The following is a 19,519-nucleotide window of genomic DNA, read 5'->3' on the forward strand; positions in this document are numbered from 1 at the left end:
TTTCGCCGGTGATCTGTGCTAGGGGAACGAGTTCCGGGAGCAATTCAACTTCATCATCAACCGGAACGGAAATCTTACAGCTACCGACAAATTTAACTACCTTAGGTTATTTTTGAAAGGAGACGCGGTGGCAGCTATAGCGGGGCTACCTACTGTTGCGTACTCCAGGGTAGTGTATCGTACTACTGCCGAGTTGCAGCGACGCCTTCCTATCGAAGCTCGACTGACGTTACTATTGGGTAGCGTGGCGTTGTCGGCGAGCTGCAGGCATCCGGTAGACCATGGCGACCGGGCAAGGACGAGACGCTTTCTAGTGCGAAACTTGCACGGTTTATTCAAAGGTTGATGAAAGATGATGAGAAGAGCATGAAGTGATCTAAAAAAGTACATTTCAGAGCCCGTTAAATAGGCTCACTACAATCGTGGGAGGGATCTTGCTCTCGTCGACGTCACGTGACCAGCACAGAGTCTGATTCGCGGAAAAAGGGCCCCTCCTCCTCCGGTTATACCGAGCCCCTGGTTATACCAAGTCTGCTGCAAGGAGGAGGGCGTCCCGCCTCCGGTTATACCAAGCCTCAGGTCCGGTAATTGCAGACGCTTGTCCTTCTCTTTTGGGCGTTGCTGGTTCGCGGAAGTTCCCCTGTAGAGCTTGACAGCTCGAGGAAAGGGTCCCTCTAAAGTCGCAAACACACACAAAAGAGGCCTGAAAACACTGCGGGGCTTCCGCCAGACCGGCAGACACTCGAGATGGCCATGGCCAATTAGGAAGTCACGCTTCATTTCGGCGAGGCATGGTGGGTGAAAGTCCTTTCCGCACGAGGTGCCAACCGTAACAGGAGAAGTCACGCTTCATTTCGACGAGGCATGGTGGGTGAAAGTCCTTTCTGCACGAGGTGCTAGACGCCAGCCGTAACACTACCACCAAAGCGTGTTACGTGGACGCGTTGGTCATGCTGAAAAGACGGTTCGGCGACAAGAAGCGATTGGAGCAGGAATATTCTTCAAGGCTTCGAAGGCTCACTCCTGTGCGTTCTTCTAATGAAGTGACAAAACTGCGAAAGCTGCGAGATCAGGTGCTCCTTAACACGCGAGGACTGGAGGTGCTTGTCGTTAGCAAGTTGTCTTTCTCCTCGAAGCTACGCGGCCTTCTGCTCAGGGTAATGCCACATGGCATGATCGTAACGTATCAGATCTTGCGCTGCCCAAGTTCCGCCAATAACAACGGTCAGCATGGCACGAAATTGGAGCGTCTGCTTCAGTTCATCTCTATTGAACTAGAAAGCCCAGAAAAGAATGACTTTGGGAATCAAAAAGGGGATACGACGAGGCGGCTCATCCTCGAGACAATAAGAGTCGTCGCTGTCACAGTGCGGTCCCAACGTCATCTGTGCTTCATAACTAAGCTTCCAAAATCCCTCCAGATACGGGCTACACTTTGAAAGCCAACGCAGCATTTGGCGGAGTCCTGCCGTACAGACCTACCGCTGTCAGAGTAGAAGAAACTTCTCTCCGCCGACATGCGGTGCTTTCGATGTACCAGTAGAGGTCACCGCGCAAGGGGTTGCCGACGGAGAATTGCGTGCTCCGGCTGCAGAGGTCGTCATGCTTCCAGTATTTGCGACCAGATAAGATAAACCGAAAGGCCCACGAAGATGTGAAAGGCAGCAGTACGACTGTATGTGCAGCTACAACTAAGAGCAATGAAAGGGGTGACACTTTGACATGCGTGCTTCTACAGACTTTCCGAGCATGGGCAGTGACCGATTATTCGTGTCGTATCACAGGCGTGTTAGATAGAGGAAGTGAACGCATGTTCGTAGCAGAAGCTCTTTCGAGGCATTTGAAGTTGAGGTGTATTGGATTTGCTACCATATCAATCAACACTTTCGCCAATGTTAGCAGTTGCACACCGAAAAGACTTCGCATCGTCGAACGTCACCTCCGATATCAGCATTCCGACGTGGAAGTTACATTGGGAGCCATCGAGATACCCCCCATTGGCCAAGACATATCAGCCGGCACGATGACTTCGTCGCTCGTCACACCGTTCAGGAAAACTAGACACGATATCACCTATGAACTGATTTACCGGTCTATTGAGAGAAAACGGAATAAGTGTGCTGATGACTCGGAACAGATGTGAGCGTTCATGACAGGTGAACTCTCGAAACCTGGAAACCAGGAAACATTCATTGCTGTGAACTCAAAGTTCGGATGTACCTATGAAGGGAGCACTGAGTACTCGTCGTCAAAGGGAATAAACTCCCGAGTCATAGTATGCGTGTTGAAGACGCACGTAGAGGTCGATGACGAGTTAATCCGTTCATTTTCGGAACTGGACAGTATGGGTATCTCCGATACTGCCAACAAGAAAATTGAGATGAGCTCAACTAGGCAGCACTTCGAGAACAAGACAGAGCTACGAGGTGACAGATACGAAGCGTCATTGCCTTGGAAAACCGGGTTTGAGCTGTGTGATAACAAGTCGCCATTACCAATCTAAAGAAACTTTTGAGCCGCTTGTGCAGCAAGGAGGCTCTTCCACATACTTACGACGCCACGATTCGGGACCATCGATTAGCCGGTCATGCGGAAGTTGTAAAAGACCCACTTCGAAATCCGGCGAAGGTATATTACATGCCACATAAAGAGGTTATCCGAGAACAAGCGCTGACAACAAAGGTACGAGTCGTCTTCGACGCGTCGTCAAGTACACGGGGATGCAAGACGCTTAACGAGTGCTTGGAAAAGGGCGACAACTTATATCAGGACCTCGTCAAAATGTTATTGCGCCTTTGGACGCACTCCACCGCCATAATGGCAGATATGGAGAAAGGCTTCCTTCAGATTTCAATTCAAGAAGATAGAAATGCCTTTCGATTTCCGTGGTTCGAAGAAGGGGATGTTGCCGAGTTTCCGCATAAGGACGCATGCATAGGAATGGAGGATGATCAGAGTACCTTCTGGAGCAACATGCAGCTCATTTCTGCTGACAGCAACTATTCACCGCATAAGAAGAGCGCCACCAAGTATGTTTTCGACCACCAAGACCTTGGTCGAGTCGTTTTACGTCGATGATTTAGTTACAGGAGCTGACACGGAGGACGAAGCTGCACACTTTTGCAGAGAGGTGCAAGAGCTCTTGATCTCCGCAGGAATGAATCTTCGCTGTGGACGACAAACTCTAGTGAGCTTATGCGCACGTTGGAAAGCGATCACAGCCTAACCAGTCAAGAAATGGTTGTACTTCGTGAAGCCTCAGCAAAGTACTGGGTATTGTTTGGAGTCCCTAGAGCGATGAGTACAGCTTCTCGATGGAAAATCTTCCTGGTTTTCTTAAAGAAAAATCAGACACGAACAGGTTAGTCCTACAAGCAACATCAAGAGTGTTCGATCGGATGGGATTCATCGCTCCGTATACGGTGTCCGCACGAATATTGTTTCAAAAGATCTGGACCCATGGAATTGAATAGGACGAGTGTCTGCCCGCAAATTTACGAACAGAATGGCAAGACTGGGTGAGCCAGTTGACAAAGCTGCACTCAATTAAGGTACTGCGTTGCATCGGCATCAGCAATGTGAAGCTGCCCTACGTACTGGAAGTGCACGTTTTTTGCAATGAAAGTCCATTCGCATACGCAGTGGTCTACGCTGCGACTGACCGAGCAAGACGACCCCAGTTACTCATCGCAAAATCACGCGTTGCTCCAATCAAGGCGGTAACTTGCCTCGTCTAGAACTTCTGGGAATATTAAGTGGCGCAAGGTTGACGAGTTTCGTATCCAGCGCGCTTACGGACTTACACCTACGCTACACTATGTGGACGGACTCGATAATATTATCGTAGCTTAGGGGCGATGCATAGAAATGGAAACAATCCGTTCCCAACAGTCACTGAAATCCAAGAGCGAACCGAGCCTTCCATTCAGAAGTACTGCCTTGGTACTGAGAATCCTGCCGACCTGTTGACACGAGGTGTATCTGTTGACCAGATAGCTACGAGCAGCTTGTGGTGGCATGGACCTCACTGGCTTCAGGAACCTGAACACGTGTGGACATCACAACCACTACAAACAGAAGGCAACAAAGTCGTCTACTGTGAAAAGGTCGCTGTTCTGGCATCAATTATCACTGACGTCATGCTTCCACTGATTGTAATGGAGCGTTACAGCAGACTTGATAAGCTGCCGAGAGTTACAGCATGAGTACTGAGGTTCGTCAGTTGCAGCAGACATAATGGCAGCGTAAAGAGACTGGTCCCCTTCACGGCAGAGGAGCTATAGAGAGTCGAGCAATACTGGATTCGACAGGTACAAGATGTGTTTTTCAAAGCAGACATCAAAGCTGCCTCAGAAGGGCGTTCTATCGACATAACGTCACCCATGGCAGCCCTCAAACCCTTCCAGGACGAAAATAGGATACCTCCGGTTGGTGGCCGCTTAATGCGGATGGAATCTCCGGAAGGCGTCAAGCATCCGATTATACTGGCGAGTAACCCCCACTTTCCAAAGCTAAGCGCAATCAAAGCCCACTGCAAAGTACTTCACGGAGGTGTGCGAGATACACTGACGCAGATGAAAGAGCGCTTCTGGATGTGCAAAGCACGAAGCTTGGTGAAGAAAGCAACCAGGGAATGTTGCTTGTGCGAACGTTCCACCATTCCATCAGGCAACGCTCCAGTAGTTCCACTCGCAAAGCATCGGGTAACACAAGCATACGCGTTTGGAATGGTCGGAATGGACTTGGTGGGACCTCTCTTCGTAAGGACACCGTTAGGAGAGACGAATAACTACATTGCTCTATTCACGCGCGCATCTTCAAGAGCAATCCACTTAGAATTTGTGTCCAGCATGACATCTGAAGCATTCTTTATGTTCTTGCGTCGCTTTTGTGCCCGACGAGGCCTCCCCTAGGTCATTTATTCTGACAATGCGAGGGCCTTCAAGAAAATGTCAGGAGATCTGCAAAAAATTTGCAAAATGTCGCTAGAAGATGATGTCGCCTGACACCTGAGCAGTAAAGGCATCAAATGCAAGTCTATTGTGCCAAACACTCCATGGTGGGCTGGATGGTGAGAGCGGCCTGTAAGAACTGTAGAGACACCGCTTCGCAAGATTCCTCGGAGAGCCTCCCTCAAATCCGAAGGACTCATGACAGTACTCGCAGAAGTTGAAGCCGTTGTAAATTCTAGTCCACTTACTTTCATTGAAGTCTAAGGTTTGACGAAAACTCGTCTGGCGAGGAAAGAACACCGCTGAATAAACGTACACTCGCCAACTGAAAAAATTCGAAACACAGATTGACGTTTCGGCACCCGACTTTCATTGAGTCGGAAAACGAAGAACCATGACTCCGGCTGATCTATTGATAGTCGTAGGTTCACGACGATACCACAAGACAACATGGAGGAACCAGAGATATCAATGCGTATGGTAGCTGTCCGGAGACTGCATTACAGAATACGCTTGACCGAAAACGTTTGGAAAAGATAAACTAAAGAGTACTTACTCCAACTTAGATCATCACACTTCTGTGACAAATGGGGCAGGACAAAATTAAGGAAGGCGATGTTGTACTTAATTTACATGCTGAAAACCTTTTACGTCAAATGTGGGAACTCGCAAGGGTGACTGAATTCTGCGGAGGATAAGATGGACACGTTCGCTCTTACAAAATAAAGCGACAAGACGGCCTCGTGACAACAAGGGCCATCCAAAGGCTGTATCTGACAGAACTACCGGCATGACCGCACTTCACGGTCGGGAATGTGTTGAATTTTGCGAACTATTCCCACATGAAAGAATAAGACGATCTTCGGGCCAGGGAGCGCGTTCGAAGAGAGGCCGGGGGCCATCTTTTACGTTCTAGGCTCAGTTGGACGCTAGTATACGCCCGAGTCTGAAGCCTGTGTCGACTGTTCCGTGTGCCACATATCCTATACTACAGCATGTGCATCTACATCTGTATACCACATAACTACGCTACTAAATTTCTTCATTCTCAGTACACATCTCTTTCTTTCTTTCTGCGGCTTTCGTTGCTTTTTTTTAAATTCTTATTATTTTCGTACGAACTCTGTGTTACGCCATGCTCCCTTAACGCAATCAATGGCGCGAGCGCATCAATGGCTCCGTCCTCGTAGTTCTTACATCGGCCTCCCCAATTTGCCAAGAACGGACATAAATTTCCAAATCTGAAAGTAATTGTAACACATCGCAACTGCCTTAATACTTCCAGATAGTAGCACAGCGCTGAAAATTTTCATTGTGTAGGCGGCTCCAGTGCATATAAAATCTCAATTTTTAAATTCGTAAGCAATTTTATGCTTACCCAATGAGGAAACCCGTCCGTCCGGGATGCAAGACGATCGCTTTCAAGAAAGAAGCGAGCGAATTCACTTTCATGCTGCATCTTGCTTCAACGCGAACTAAGCGACGACGACGTAGCGCACGCGGAGTTATGAGCGCTCGGCGCACTGTGTCCCCATCGCAGATCGCTTAGGGCCTTCGCGTCTTGCTTCAGCGTAAACTAAGCGGCTAGAACACAGGGCCACGAGGCCGCGCCATACGCAGCCGCTGCCGGAATACGGTTGATATCGGTTGATAACGGCTCGACGCGGACGAATAAGGCGCTAAATAAGCGATACTGGCTTATAACGATCGGAACGTAATCGGCGCACCTGGCACCGCCACTTGCAGCAGTTTGCTTACGTCAACAATTCAACTTGCGCCTCCGTCAGCAGCAGTTCATGTCGCCGCAGCGCTGTCGCTCATACTGGTCGGATCAAGTTTCTTAACATTGATAATGACACCGGGCTGCGTGAAGTTGAGCCAATGGCACAATGCTTACGCATACTCCCAGAGGAGTTTCTGCGTGAATTTTTTTCCTTCTCTTACTATCTCTTTCTTACTTCTTTTACTAGGTTGGCTACACTGCCCAGTGCAGTGTGCGCCCGTTCCAGCGTTGAGCGTCGACGTAACCGAGCTAACAGCACATCGAAGGATGACAGAGCTAACGCGGAGCGCAGCGGGGAATGAAAGAGAGATAGCGAACAGAGCGCGAGGAGGAAAGCAAAGGAGGAGGGTATGGCGAAAGCGCGAGAAGAAAAGCGTAGTGCCGCACAAGACAGGCTCTGGGGCGAGGACCGCTACGATATATGGCGCCAGAGTAGCGCGCGTTCCTGTGGTGGAAGCAGATGCATACCACCTAATATGGACATGTACGGGTTTACAATCGGAACGCTCGCGTCTCCTACTGCAAGCCGGCCTCCGCTACAGTGTGACAACCATCTATTACCGCTGGATACATGACAACAGATTCCACAAAACACCGCTTCAATTCATACACAACACAGGCCTCACAGCACACATATAATACACATATACGCACCAAGAATTATGCCTTAAGGGCAAGTCTATATCGCAATAAAAAAAAAGAGTAGCGCGCCGTCGTCTGTTCACCGATGGCATGCGGCGAGCGCGTCCACCAATACCATATATAGAAACAAATTCGCTGCATGGGCGAAGGTCTGTATACGGCAACTGCTGTGAATCGCGCCCACGCGTCACCCACGCGCTGCCTCTCAGGGTCTCCCGATTCACGAGGCAGTCGCGCCACACTTCGCTCCGTTTGCAATGTGTCACACGAGACGCATTGTCCGCGCCAGCCAATATATCGCCAAATGAAAACACGTATAGAGCTGCGCTCAGATATAGCATTAGGGAGTATCGTAATCGTCACTGATTTTTTTATTTGCATATTCTTCCTCTCTCACCCACGCAGACTAAATTATTACCTTTGGAAGAAAAAGTTAGTAATATAAACGAACCACATATTAAGAGGAAGTTTCAGCTCGGGGGCCTCTATCTAAATAGATGAGAAAGGGAAAATCGTTTTTCTCGGCAACACCCGCACCAAATTTTATGGGGTTAGTTGCTTTTATGAGACAAAAGTTTATAATCTCGTGACTATTGCTAGCGAATTCATTACTTAATCTGTCAATATTTTCATAAAGATTGTTGAACGCCGCCAATTTGCAGAAAAAGAGACTATGAAGATTAGAACTCTAACTCAGCAATGAAAAACGATATCACAATTATGTAAATTGTATAAAATATTACATCCAAAGTGGACAATATTGAGGTATTATATATATATATATATATATATATATATATATATATATATATATATATATGTAGTAGGCAAAGAGGGATTCTTCAGGCTACCTTTCAAACGTAAAAAACTTGAGTGGTGCTACAAGGTAAACAGAACAAGTATTTAATTTCGACAGTTTCAATCGGTGGACCGATCTTCATGGTTCCAGATCGGTCCACCGATTGAAACTGTCGAAATTAAATACTTGTTCTGTTTACCTTGTAGCACCACTCAAGTTATATATATATATATATATATATATATATATATATATATATATATATTATATATATATATATATATGTATATATATATATATGGCTTTCAAATAGACCACTAATATGTGAGTAGGACTTTTGCAAAACAATTGCGAACAATGCAACAAATTCACGTAAGATGCAAATTTATAAATCAAATTTGCCGCTTTGGATGCTCTAACTGGTGCAGTTTACATAATTGCTATATCTCTTCTTAGTACAGAGCTACGAACTTGTAAACTTCGTCCTTACATTTTTTTTCACAGTTACCAATTTCTGAAGAATCCTTTCAAAACATTTGGGCATAAACTGAGAATTCCGCTTCCAACAGTCACTAGAATTTAACATTCTCTCTCAATTGCAACAAACTTGATTAAAATCGGCCCAGTGGTTGTCTAAGAAAAGCGTTCCTGCGTTTTACACGTATTTGAATAGGCGGCACCGGAGTTTGGCCCGAGCTGAAGCTTCCTCTTAAGAGCAATTTTACAATGTATGGTCCTTCTTTCTCAAGGGGAACAAAGCTGTGCCGCACTAATTTTGTTATTGAACAGACCGCGACACTTAGCACGTCTGCATAAATAAGTAACCCAACACGGGTACCTTCATTTACTCGGTGTAGTGTATCAGCACTGATATCAGCACAGATACATGCTGCAAGAAATCAATACACATAACAAATATCAATAAACAAACAATAAAGTGTCGCAAAAATTTCAACTCTGCAGTAAAAAAAAATCCACCAAAACCCAGCTTACGATGAATGTAGACGTTAATGCGATTAGCATTGAAGCAATGCAGCGACACACCGTATTGGCACCGCAGAGACGCGTCATGCACGAGGCGTGTGTGCTCCTCTCTCGCGCATCGTTGTGGACACACTGTGCCACCTAACAGTATCGCCTCGAAGTATGCGCTTGGCTCGTGCATGAATTTAGAAATGATTGTATGAATATATATGACGCGGGTTCGATTCCGCCTAGCACCGGATAAATTTTAAAGGATGGCCGTTGAAGAGCGGTGCACATAGGTTATTTTTGCATTCGCCCATCCAAGCACCAACCAGTGGCGGCCCAGCTGGCAAGCCCAAGGCCTGAGGACCAGCCACGCCTGGGGAACACGGCTAGGCTATCAGCACAGAGCCACGGCTACCTGGAATAGAGTGGCCGCCCCTCTTCAGGCATTAACAGCTTGGACGCCGAAATAAAGTTCACTCGCTCACTCGTTGAACACAGAGTGTGGCATGGCCAGTGATCCGAGTCCGTCCAACGGTTCGTTTCGAACTCGTTTCCAGCAGCCCGGCGCGCTGCCCAGTGGCCCACGTCGGCGGGGCCACCGACAGATATGTACAGGAAAAAGAACACGGTGTCCTAAGAATGCCAATCGTATTAATACGGGTGGTAATCATTGCGAAGAAACAAATACGTCGTTTTTCTTGGGCGGTACAGATCGGCTATTCGCACTGTAATCTTTGCAGGTCGCCATTCCACAACCAGAACCATACAGGAGTGTCAACAACTGCCCGGCCTGCAATGGTCCCAAGACACCAGTGAGTGCGCGCGTCCGTACGTGTGTGTTTGTGCGTGTGTTTCGACATCTGTCATTAGCCTGATTTCAGTAATTACACTTCTACCTGACAAGAGCGTATCCAGACTTCCCTCGGCTACCTTGTCGTGCAGGCTTGCACACATACGTATCATGACGTCGGAAACCAATTTTTTACACAATTCTGATTACAAGACTATTTTGTTGCTCAAAGAACAGTTACACGAAGTGACTTCTGGCCCCATCTTGTCCTTCTTTTATCCTCCTTATTTTAAGTTCTTTTATTTGCGTGCCCCCTTAGGCATGCAGGATGTAGCCCGAAAGGTGCGTAAGTTTTGAAGAGTTGCATACCTCGAGACCGGAGCTGTCTGTCGCTCGCGGCGCCATCGACCACGATAACAATGTCAGCCGCCCTCTTGACAACGGCACCGCTGCTGCAAGAGATGACGGGAAGCAGCAGGAACGCAAAAAGTGCACCAAGGCGGCAGCAGGCGGAGGCGTCGCGACATAACCCCGTGCCAGCCGGGGACAACATGGCACATGCTTGGTTCACACTAGTTGATCCCAAGGCACCCACACTACGTAGCCGCGTTGTCAACGCTCCACAGTGCGTCAGTCACAAGAGCCGTGAAACTCGTCTTCAAGACCCGTTCGTGTTCCTTTGGGCAAAAAATAACGCGACTTCTCCCTATACTTAGAATAACGTGGTTTTCACGTGCTCAACTGGTAGTGTATTTTCAATAAAACAGTTAGTTATATTTCTGATAGATGGCGCGACAAGCTGTAAATGATAAAACAGTGTCATTACTGTTGTGTTGTAATTTTGGGAATGAGGTGTGAGAAGCGGTGCGACTGTCGTCAATAAAGATAGATGAAAGGCGACTGGGGCCGACGGCACAGTACAGTCATGTGCAGCTGCGATAGCCTTGGTCTGATAAGCAGCCGGAACACAAAAGCGGCAAAAAGAAAGAAAGGAGATTTGCTGATACACGGACGTCACGACGTCGATACACGTCAGGTGAGTGCAAGCGCGCGAAAAGAAAGCCATGTCCAGGGCGGGAAAAAAGCAAGCAATACGGGAACGACGTACACTATTATATAAGGCGTCCCAGCTAAGTACACAACAGTGCAATAACAGCGTATCAGTGGCATTATTGGTGAATCAGAACGCTATAGCATTAAGGTAAGCGATACTAGTAGGAAACTCCGTCTGCGGCGACGCTGAACACAAATAAGCAACATTCTGATAAGGAACACCGGAAGTTATCGACAGCAGAGAATAGTGACAACGTTTTATCAGATACTCTAGAGAGCGGCGAGGAAGCACTATTTACACAAATAGGGCGCTAGAAAATCGAGCATTGGATTTGATGGCGTATGATAGCATAAAGTACGACAAAATAGTTTAAGAATAGGATATAAAAAAATATGTCAGGGTAGGATAAGACAAACGCATTTGGATCGGGCTCGTGTCATCTGACCAGGCACAGGACTTTAAAAGATGGCTCGTTACCCCCAACCCCCTCCCATCACTTTCTACCTACTTACTAATGCCAGCAAAAACAATATCTGCGGCTCCCCCGCATTACCGTGAGATGGAACAAGCCGCGATATCCCGCTTCCTTTCCTGCGCTTTGCCGCAACACTTGTACTTCCGATGTTGCAGGTAAGCCCAGTTTATTGCCTTCGGAAATTTTGACTACCTATGCACTGCTCTCGGTGAGCTCGGTATTTTCCTACGCACTCTAGGCTCGCCTCCGCACTGCCTTGCATTCTAACGTGTCACGTGTTCGACACGGTATGCTGCGCGCGCACGGCACGCACTTTCGCCAGGCGCGTACTGAAACCTGGCGCCCACACGCTTAGTTATTTGCCGTTCATCAAACTGAGTTCGATGGTTCCCGGTATACCATAACAGTAGTGATTAATCCTAATTAGCAACGGTGCAGTTAAGTCCACTGCAAGGCACAGCCAAGAGACCTTCGATTATCGCTGTTCAATCAACCCACTTGCCGTCCTCGACTGCGTTTTTTTCCTTGAGCGCATTATTTCTCTTGCAGCAATGCACAGCGCATCCCGGTTAAGGCACAGCAAATTTTTAGCCTCTTATTCAGCCGAATCATTCACTGCAATGCGGATGAAAGCAACGCACTAGACGTTGTTAAGAGCCACCTAAAGCTGGCCACGGGGCAAACTAAAATGTGTCACAATTACTCGAGGCATGTCCGGAGTGAAAAAGCACTCGGCAAATAATAAAAGCTACTGAAGCTGGCGGATTCTCAACGCCAATGTATTTGCATTGCACGATCCACCAGCAGGTCCTCTGTTGTAAATACGTGGATGTGTCCTTCGTTTTGAAATCAGTTCTTTTAGACGTTATCAGGTCTTATGGGCGCAATCACCACCACTTCCGTGGATTTCGGAAAGAGGCATAATTTGATTTCGAGAACCTGATATCTGACACGGCAGTTCGATTGAGGACCTGCGGAGAAGTTTCGTCTCGTTTTATTAACCTTAGGAAAAAAATAAAAAGCTACTTGCACAAAATGGTCGCCACGAGCCACTACTGTCCTGTTACAAATGACTCTGGAAATAGGCCTTCTGCTACGACTTGACAGACTGTATGTATAAGCGTTTCTGTGAAACTGCAAAAGGTGGCAGATATCATTTATTACCTGCACATGGACACAAAATACTTCAGGGCAAAGCTGCAGCTTTCCGAGAAGCCGGTGCAAAGTTGTAAGTGGGAGCATTCTCGCTCTTGTTCGAGGAGTAGCGCGGAGACTAATATGCGGCACTTCCTTCCCGATTTGCGTGAAGAATTCTGGGAGATCTGCACACATAATATTGCGAGCGTTTCGACTTTGGTGCCAGGAAACTAACAAATGTTCCAAAATATATTTAGCTGCGGTGTTGATGCACTGCCAGGTTGTTTTGAATTAGATGCAATTGCCTGAAGTCAAACGACATTTTCAAAGACACGTACAAAGTTAAAAATGCAATTTCAATAAAGAAAGAAACAGCTCAGCTCTGAACAGATCCCGAACTTAAAGCATTGTTGCCGCAGGTACATGACAATGTTCGGTACTACCCAACTTTGTAATCAAACTTTCTCCAGAATTAAAAATGACATGTCAAGACACTGCGCTAACCTACGTGGCAACACACCTGCGTTTTCTGCTCATTATTGGCTCATCAGGCTTGCCGTTCCGTTTCACTCGTACAATAATGCCAAACACCAGACCCGCCAATCACTTTAGACCCCGTCCTACGTCTTGCCAAAGGTACGCAATTCTCATGCATACAAATATACTACATTCTGCTTAGTGTCCTTTACAGCATTTTGGTGGTGTCACATGCTTTTCCATCTGTAAATACGGTATTATTGCCAATGTACAAATATGCTAACGTAAACATGTGAATATCTTCTTGCCTTGCGATTTTTTGGTGTGAATACTACTTCCCATTTATTTATTGGCATGATTAATAGGTTGTAATTTGTATCTGCTTTCGTGGGTGCCATTCTGTGTGCAGAGTGTCTTACATATTTTATGTTACAGTCAGCGGCCACCATTGCTCTTTGTCGACAAATTAAAGACATTGTAATTACGTTCAATTTGATTTCCGACCTCATGCATATTGTGCTTCGTGTCTTGTTTTAGTGCTATCGTAAGTTGCCATTGCCAAATATGTCATTTCGATTCATCTTCTGTGCTCTGCAAGTACTGTGAGGGTTCTGCGCACTCTAGCAGGCCTCTATGCTGGATGTGTTGTGTCACAACTGTGTAATATGGTTATTATGTAAACAAGGAATACGCAAATAAATCACTTGTAACCACCTGTCTCAGTTGTTTTTGTTTTTTTATTACCACCTAGAAGATCATGAAATACTTATATTTGAGAGCTTGATGTTTTGGTTGATTATTTATCGAGTAATTTATTAGTGGCTCCCTCGCGATAAATTTTTCAAGCATGTTATTTGGTTCAACCACGAAAGGACATTAGCGCAGTGTGTCATCCGGAAATGCTTGCGTGAACATGATGTTTCGTAAAGTAACCAGTCTTCTTAAGGAGTAACGCATTCAGTGCGGCACTGACTTTTCCTAAACAGCATACCTCAAATAATAGCAATGAAGGCTACATGCCTGCGCACAGGGAACACAAAGAAAAAAAAAACGGAGCGGCTTTTCAAATGCGTTGTCGCGTAGCATTCCTAAGCCTCATTTATAAAAGCAAGCTTTTACAGCAACCTCCACGAGTCGTCTTTTCTGGTAAATCCTAAAAAATTGACATTGCCACGGTTAAAATAGCGCTACGCACAGGATAAAGAGCAAGACGACACGAGCGCTATCTGTATTGGACTATTTTATTCTTGACAATGCCGCACCAATTGGCCTACACCCACACTACATCAACGGGAACACTGCCTAGAAATGCCAACACGAATTCATATAAATACCGGTGTTACGGTAACGACAAGCGAAACAAAGGCCCTTTTTGCAAAAAATGGTGACGTTTCCCAGACCACCTCAACGTTCTGCAGATATCTGCTGTTGTAGAAATAATGACTGAATAAGCGAGAAAAACTCCACGCTACCTAGAAATATGAACAAGCTTTTTTTGCCACAAGAATGTTTATTTTTCGTACTGATGTACCACAAAGGCTTGGCGGTAAATAGAAAATTCTAATCTTAAAATTATTGTTTCTTTCCTGTTCTGGACGTTACACCAAAATGTGCACGCAACTAACTAAAATAAAAAACCGTTTAAATAAATAAACAGGTCGAATAATTGGAATAAAGATCTTGGTCAGCACCTGTTATATATGTTTTATAATTTATTTTCACTAATATTTATTCAATTTCTTGTCGTACCGGCCCTCTGGCTAAAAACTTCCCTGGCGTAAAGTAATCTGGCGCGTGCACTCATGCTGCGCAACTCTGGCAACTCTTGTGTTGCCTTGTCTTATTTGTTTTAGATGTACCGCCCGCTTCTTGGCCAATCCCTCGTTAGGGCGTGTGCCATAGCAAGTTAATCATAACCAAAGGAGTAGTTGGCGTTGGCACAATAGACGTATACATGAGATTGTGACCTAATGATTACGAAAGTAGGTATGCTTTACTAAAGGAGTTGTGCTCTTGATGACGCACATTTGTTGCAGTGAGAATATTTAGATATCGTTTGTATTGTCACTGCGTAATTCCATAGAAGGTCTGGACATTGCCCTGCGCGCGAGCTATCCGGAAAGACGACAGCAACAGCACCCAGCCACGCCAACCAGTAGGGTTCGCGTAATAGAATGCAGTGGCGGCAAAGAACTTCGACAGCGCTCGAGTTTGCTCCAGAGCCGCACAGAGTTCCCTACAAGGTCCTACACAGTGCAGCGGCTGCTCACGTAGATAATTAGATCATAAACAGTGAAATTTACAATACAGCATCCAAATGATAATCAGCCAGAGTAAAGTTTTTCTGGCCTGCAACACGCATTAACAAATTCTGGCTACGTGTACATAACCTGTGGAACATGAACATTCATTCTAACGGAGTAAAATCGAATTTATCGTGGTTCGTGCATGGTATAGTCTCACAAGTACACGTCTCCGCGGAATCGTAGGACAGCAGCGCGACGACTGAAATATCGCTGACGTCGGGATTCGACACGTCGATTGCTCTGTGAACTGCTTCCCAACAGTAGGCTGTTGGCAGCCGGTTTCAATCGGTGGCAATGTAAAGTGAATTCAGGCTTTCAGTACCATGAAAAGAAGTTAGCAGTGTTTATTTGCTTCTAGTGCTCGACGTTGAATGCAGCTGTCACTCAATCTACAACTTTCTTTTTAAGCTCTACCCCTCGGGAGGGATTACAAGTCCTGCTCGCAAGACTGACACATCTACTGAGCCCAACTAATTGAGCGAAAGATGCCTTTGAGACGCACATGCGACGGCAGCCTGCAAGAAGTCCAAGCATCATATATTATTTATTTGAAACACAAGATAAAAATTATAATTCACTGAAGGATGGGGAGAAATAGACGGAAAGACAGAGGTTAGCCAATAATTCACTGAAGTAGGCAGAAAGAAAATCACGTGTTCAAAGAAACCATGTGATCATTTTGTTCATCACGAGGCAGGTATACTCAGCGATGCCTTGCACCATGATCAAACGAAAAGTCAAACCTCGTTTTAATGAAATGGCTTATAACAAACAAGTGAACATAACGAAGTAATGTTGATTCCTCTAAAGTTCTCATACAAATTCATGTACTTAAGACACCATTTTGGCGAGGCGAAAGTTTCCTATGAATGGATACTGTAGTGTTTTCACGGGGTGAAAACCGCAGCCGAAGGAAGAGGCGTAAGCAGAACCAAACGTGGTTTATTCCATGACTGCTTGTAGTCGAATGCGGCCCGGTGGCCGCATGACTGGGCTAACAGAGCAAGCTGTCGCGACAGTCGCGCCGCCGCTATCGCTCAAGCGGCGATGATAACACAACACTCTTCCCTCTTTATTTTAGAGGGTGCACTTGTATCCTTATACAATAGTTGAAGAACGGCTTAGTATCGCTCGGGTGGACGGCGTTGTCTTGACGGGTAGCGCCTGATGGAGGAGCGGGAGCTGGAGGGACGGACTCCCCGGGTATCGGCTCTTCTGACGTTGGCTGGTCACCAGTCTGACCTTCAGGGAAGACCAGGAGAGAAATCGGAGTCGGATGCCCTTGGTGTCACCATAGGGCCGGCGCCAGCCAGCAGCTTGACGAGATGTCGACGCCAGATGAACTTGCCTCGGGGGGTGGTTACCATGGCTTTGTACGAGACTGGGCCAGTCTTCAGAACGGTTCCACGAACCCACTTCGTTGGGCCTCTGTAATTGCGAACTAGAACACTGCCATGAACACAAAAACAGTCCCTGTTGCTCCTGCGCTGCTGCATTTGGGTGAACTGACTGTGCATCACCTTCCCCTCCACTGTAAGCTCCATTGCATCCAGCCTGGTGCGCAATCTTCTATCCATCAACAGGTTAGCTGGAGCTTCTCCAGTCGTAGGGTGAGGCGTATTTCTGTACGCCAATAAGAAGTTGTGAAGTGTTTCTTCGATAGACTCGCCGGGAGATGACTTGCGTAGAGCAGACAAACATTTGCACGAAACGCTCCGCCAGACCATTTGTGCTTCGGCGATAAGGAGCGCTCACGACATGTCTGGCCCCGACGTTCCGCATAAACGCCTTGAACTCTTCGGACACCAGTTGTGGTCCATTGTCGGACACCACCGTCTCCGGCACTCCGAATCTGCAGAAAAGTTCACGCAAGTAGGCAACAGTACGCTCGGACGTTGTGCTTCACATAACGAACACTTCCGGCCACTTGGAGTGAGCATCTACAACCACTAAAAACAGTTCCTCGGAAAGGTCCCGCGAAGTCCAAGTGAATTCGCCTCCACGGCGCGGTCGGCCATGACCAGGGATGCAGAGGTGCCTTAACTGGATCATTCCGCTGTTCGTGGCAGGCTTGGCAACTTCGTACCTTTGTTTCTAAGTCTGCATCAATTGACGGCCACCACACATAGCTGCGAGCCAGCTCCTTGCTCCGCACAATGCCGGGATGACCAAGGTGCAGTTCGTCGAGTACGGCTTCCTTAAGAGGGGACGGAATAACAACACTCAGGCCATACATGAGACACCCTTGATGCGCGCTGATCTGCAAACGTCCGTCAAAGAATGGTTTTAAGCTCGCATCTCGCAAATGCAATGACCAGCCTATGCTTGTAAGCTGGAGCACATTACTGAGCACCGGGTCACGTGCTGTAGCGAGCGCAATCTGTTTAGCGGACACCGGCATAGAGTCCAGACGCAAAGCATAAAACTATTCCTCGCCTTCAGGACCCTGGAGTGGGAACCTTGAAAGAAAAAATCTGCTTCTGCGTTGTCACTGGACTTTTTGTACACGAGCGAGTACTTGTAAGCGGACAACGTGACAGCACATCGCTGTAAGCGTGCCGCTGCAATTGGTGGAATGCCCGTTTTATGTCCCACAATTGTTTGCAATGGTTTGCGATCCGTAATCAACGTGAAACATCTCCCATGGATGTAGAAATGAAATTATGACGGCAAAGATAATGGCCAGCGCTTCTTTTTCTAGCTGACTGTACTTCTATTCGGCCTCAGTTAATGTGCGCGACGCATAAAACACAGGCCGAGAGCTTCCATCTTCAGTTACATGAGAAAGTACTGCGCCCACGCCGTATTGGGAAACGTCACATGCCACTTGCAAAGGTTTATCTGGGTCGTATTCGCCAGGATCGAGGATGACGCCAACGCATTCTTGATTTCCTCGAATGCCCTTTGACACGATTCATCCCAGAGCCATGGCTGGTCGCGATGCAGCAGTTTGTAAAGTGGACTCGCCAGAGTAGACAATCGAGGAACAAACTTCCCGTAGTAATTTACAATGCCCAGAAACGATTGTAGTTGCTGCTTGCCTGTGGGTGCGGACGCTTTCATCAATGCTTCTATCTTGTCTGGCGTTGTGCCGACACCTGCAGCACTGATAACATGACCCAGATACCGTAATTCCGTTTGGAAAAATGAGCACTTTGCTTTCTTTACTCGAACGCCGCGCTCCGTTAACCGCTTCAGAACCGCTTCGAGATTTGCAAAATGCTCGTCTGACGTATTGCCAGTAATGAGAACGTCATCCCAATAGCAGCTGACGCCTTTCAGTCTTTTCAACATTGAGCCCATAATTCTTTGGAAAATAGAAGGTGCCGAAGAAACCCCGAACGGCAGCCTGTTTACGGAAAAAAAGTCCTTTGAGTATTTAGTGTCAAATACTTTCTTGACGATTCTCCTGATAGGCTACCTGCTGATAGGCTCGATTGAGGTCAATTTTAGAAAATTCTTGGCCCCCTGCGAGCGCTGTGAACAACTCGTCGATTCTCGGGAGTGGGTAGCGATCAGTTTCAAGACAAGGGTTTAAGGTGGTCTTATAATCGCCGCATAGTCTTATGCCACTGTCCTTTACTACTGGCACAACCGGCGTCGCGTAGTCACTTCTCTCGACTGGCGAAATGACTCCCATGTCTTCTAGCTCTTTAAGTTCAGCCTTGACTACTGGTTGCAATGCAAAGGGCACACTTCTTGCCTTCATAAATTTTTGCACGCAACCTTCTTTCAGGGACAATGTCGCTCTTCTGTAATTGTCCCCAGTTCGTCCTGAAACAAACTCTGGTACTTGTCTAGAAGAGCGCGCAGTCTGGAACAGGCAGGATCGCCCTACCTGGGAATTGCGTTGAGCTTGAAAATACGGCTCCAGTCGAGTCAGATGGCTTGCAACCATTGTCGACCTAGCAGAGGGGGTCCCTTTTCTCTCGTGACGTAAAAAGGCAGCTGGGCCCTCTGCTCTCCGTACTGCACGGCAACGTGAGGAACTCCGACAGGCTAGACGATGGCTCCGTCGAACGTCCGCAGCTTCGGCGTCGTTGGCACGACCTTAATGGAGGGAAACATGTGACGAAACTGATCCAAAGACATTAAGGACACAGTAGCCCCCGTATCCAGTTCCAAGGGTACG

At 47.0% G+C, this 19,519-nt stretch overlaps 1 protein-coding gene across 1 annotated transcript in view; it reads right to left on the reverse strand.

Moving 5' to 3' along the window:
- The window catches only part of LOC142585955 (uncharacterized), a 77,707-nt gene extending 66,966 nt beyond the window's left edge, over nt 1–10,741 (reverse strand). Inside the window, exon 1 of the mRNA XM_075697087.1 lies at nt 10,308–10,741. Coding sequence (XP_075553202.1) covers nt 10,308–10,491 — 184 coding nt within the window. The 5' untranslated portion in view covers nt 10,492–10,741. The remainder of the gene's footprint in view (nt 1–10,307) is intronic.
- Nucleotides 10,742–19,519: the final 8,778 nt, after the last annotated feature.

The sequence above is a fragment of the Dermacentor variabilis genome, chromosome 6 (genome assembly GCF_050947875.1).
Source record: "Dermacentor variabilis isolate Ectoservices chromosome 6, ASM5094787v1, whole genome shotgun sequence".
Classification (NCBI taxonomy): domain Eukaryota; kingdom Metazoa; phylum Arthropoda; class Arachnida; order Ixodida; family Ixodidae; genus Dermacentor; species Dermacentor variabilis.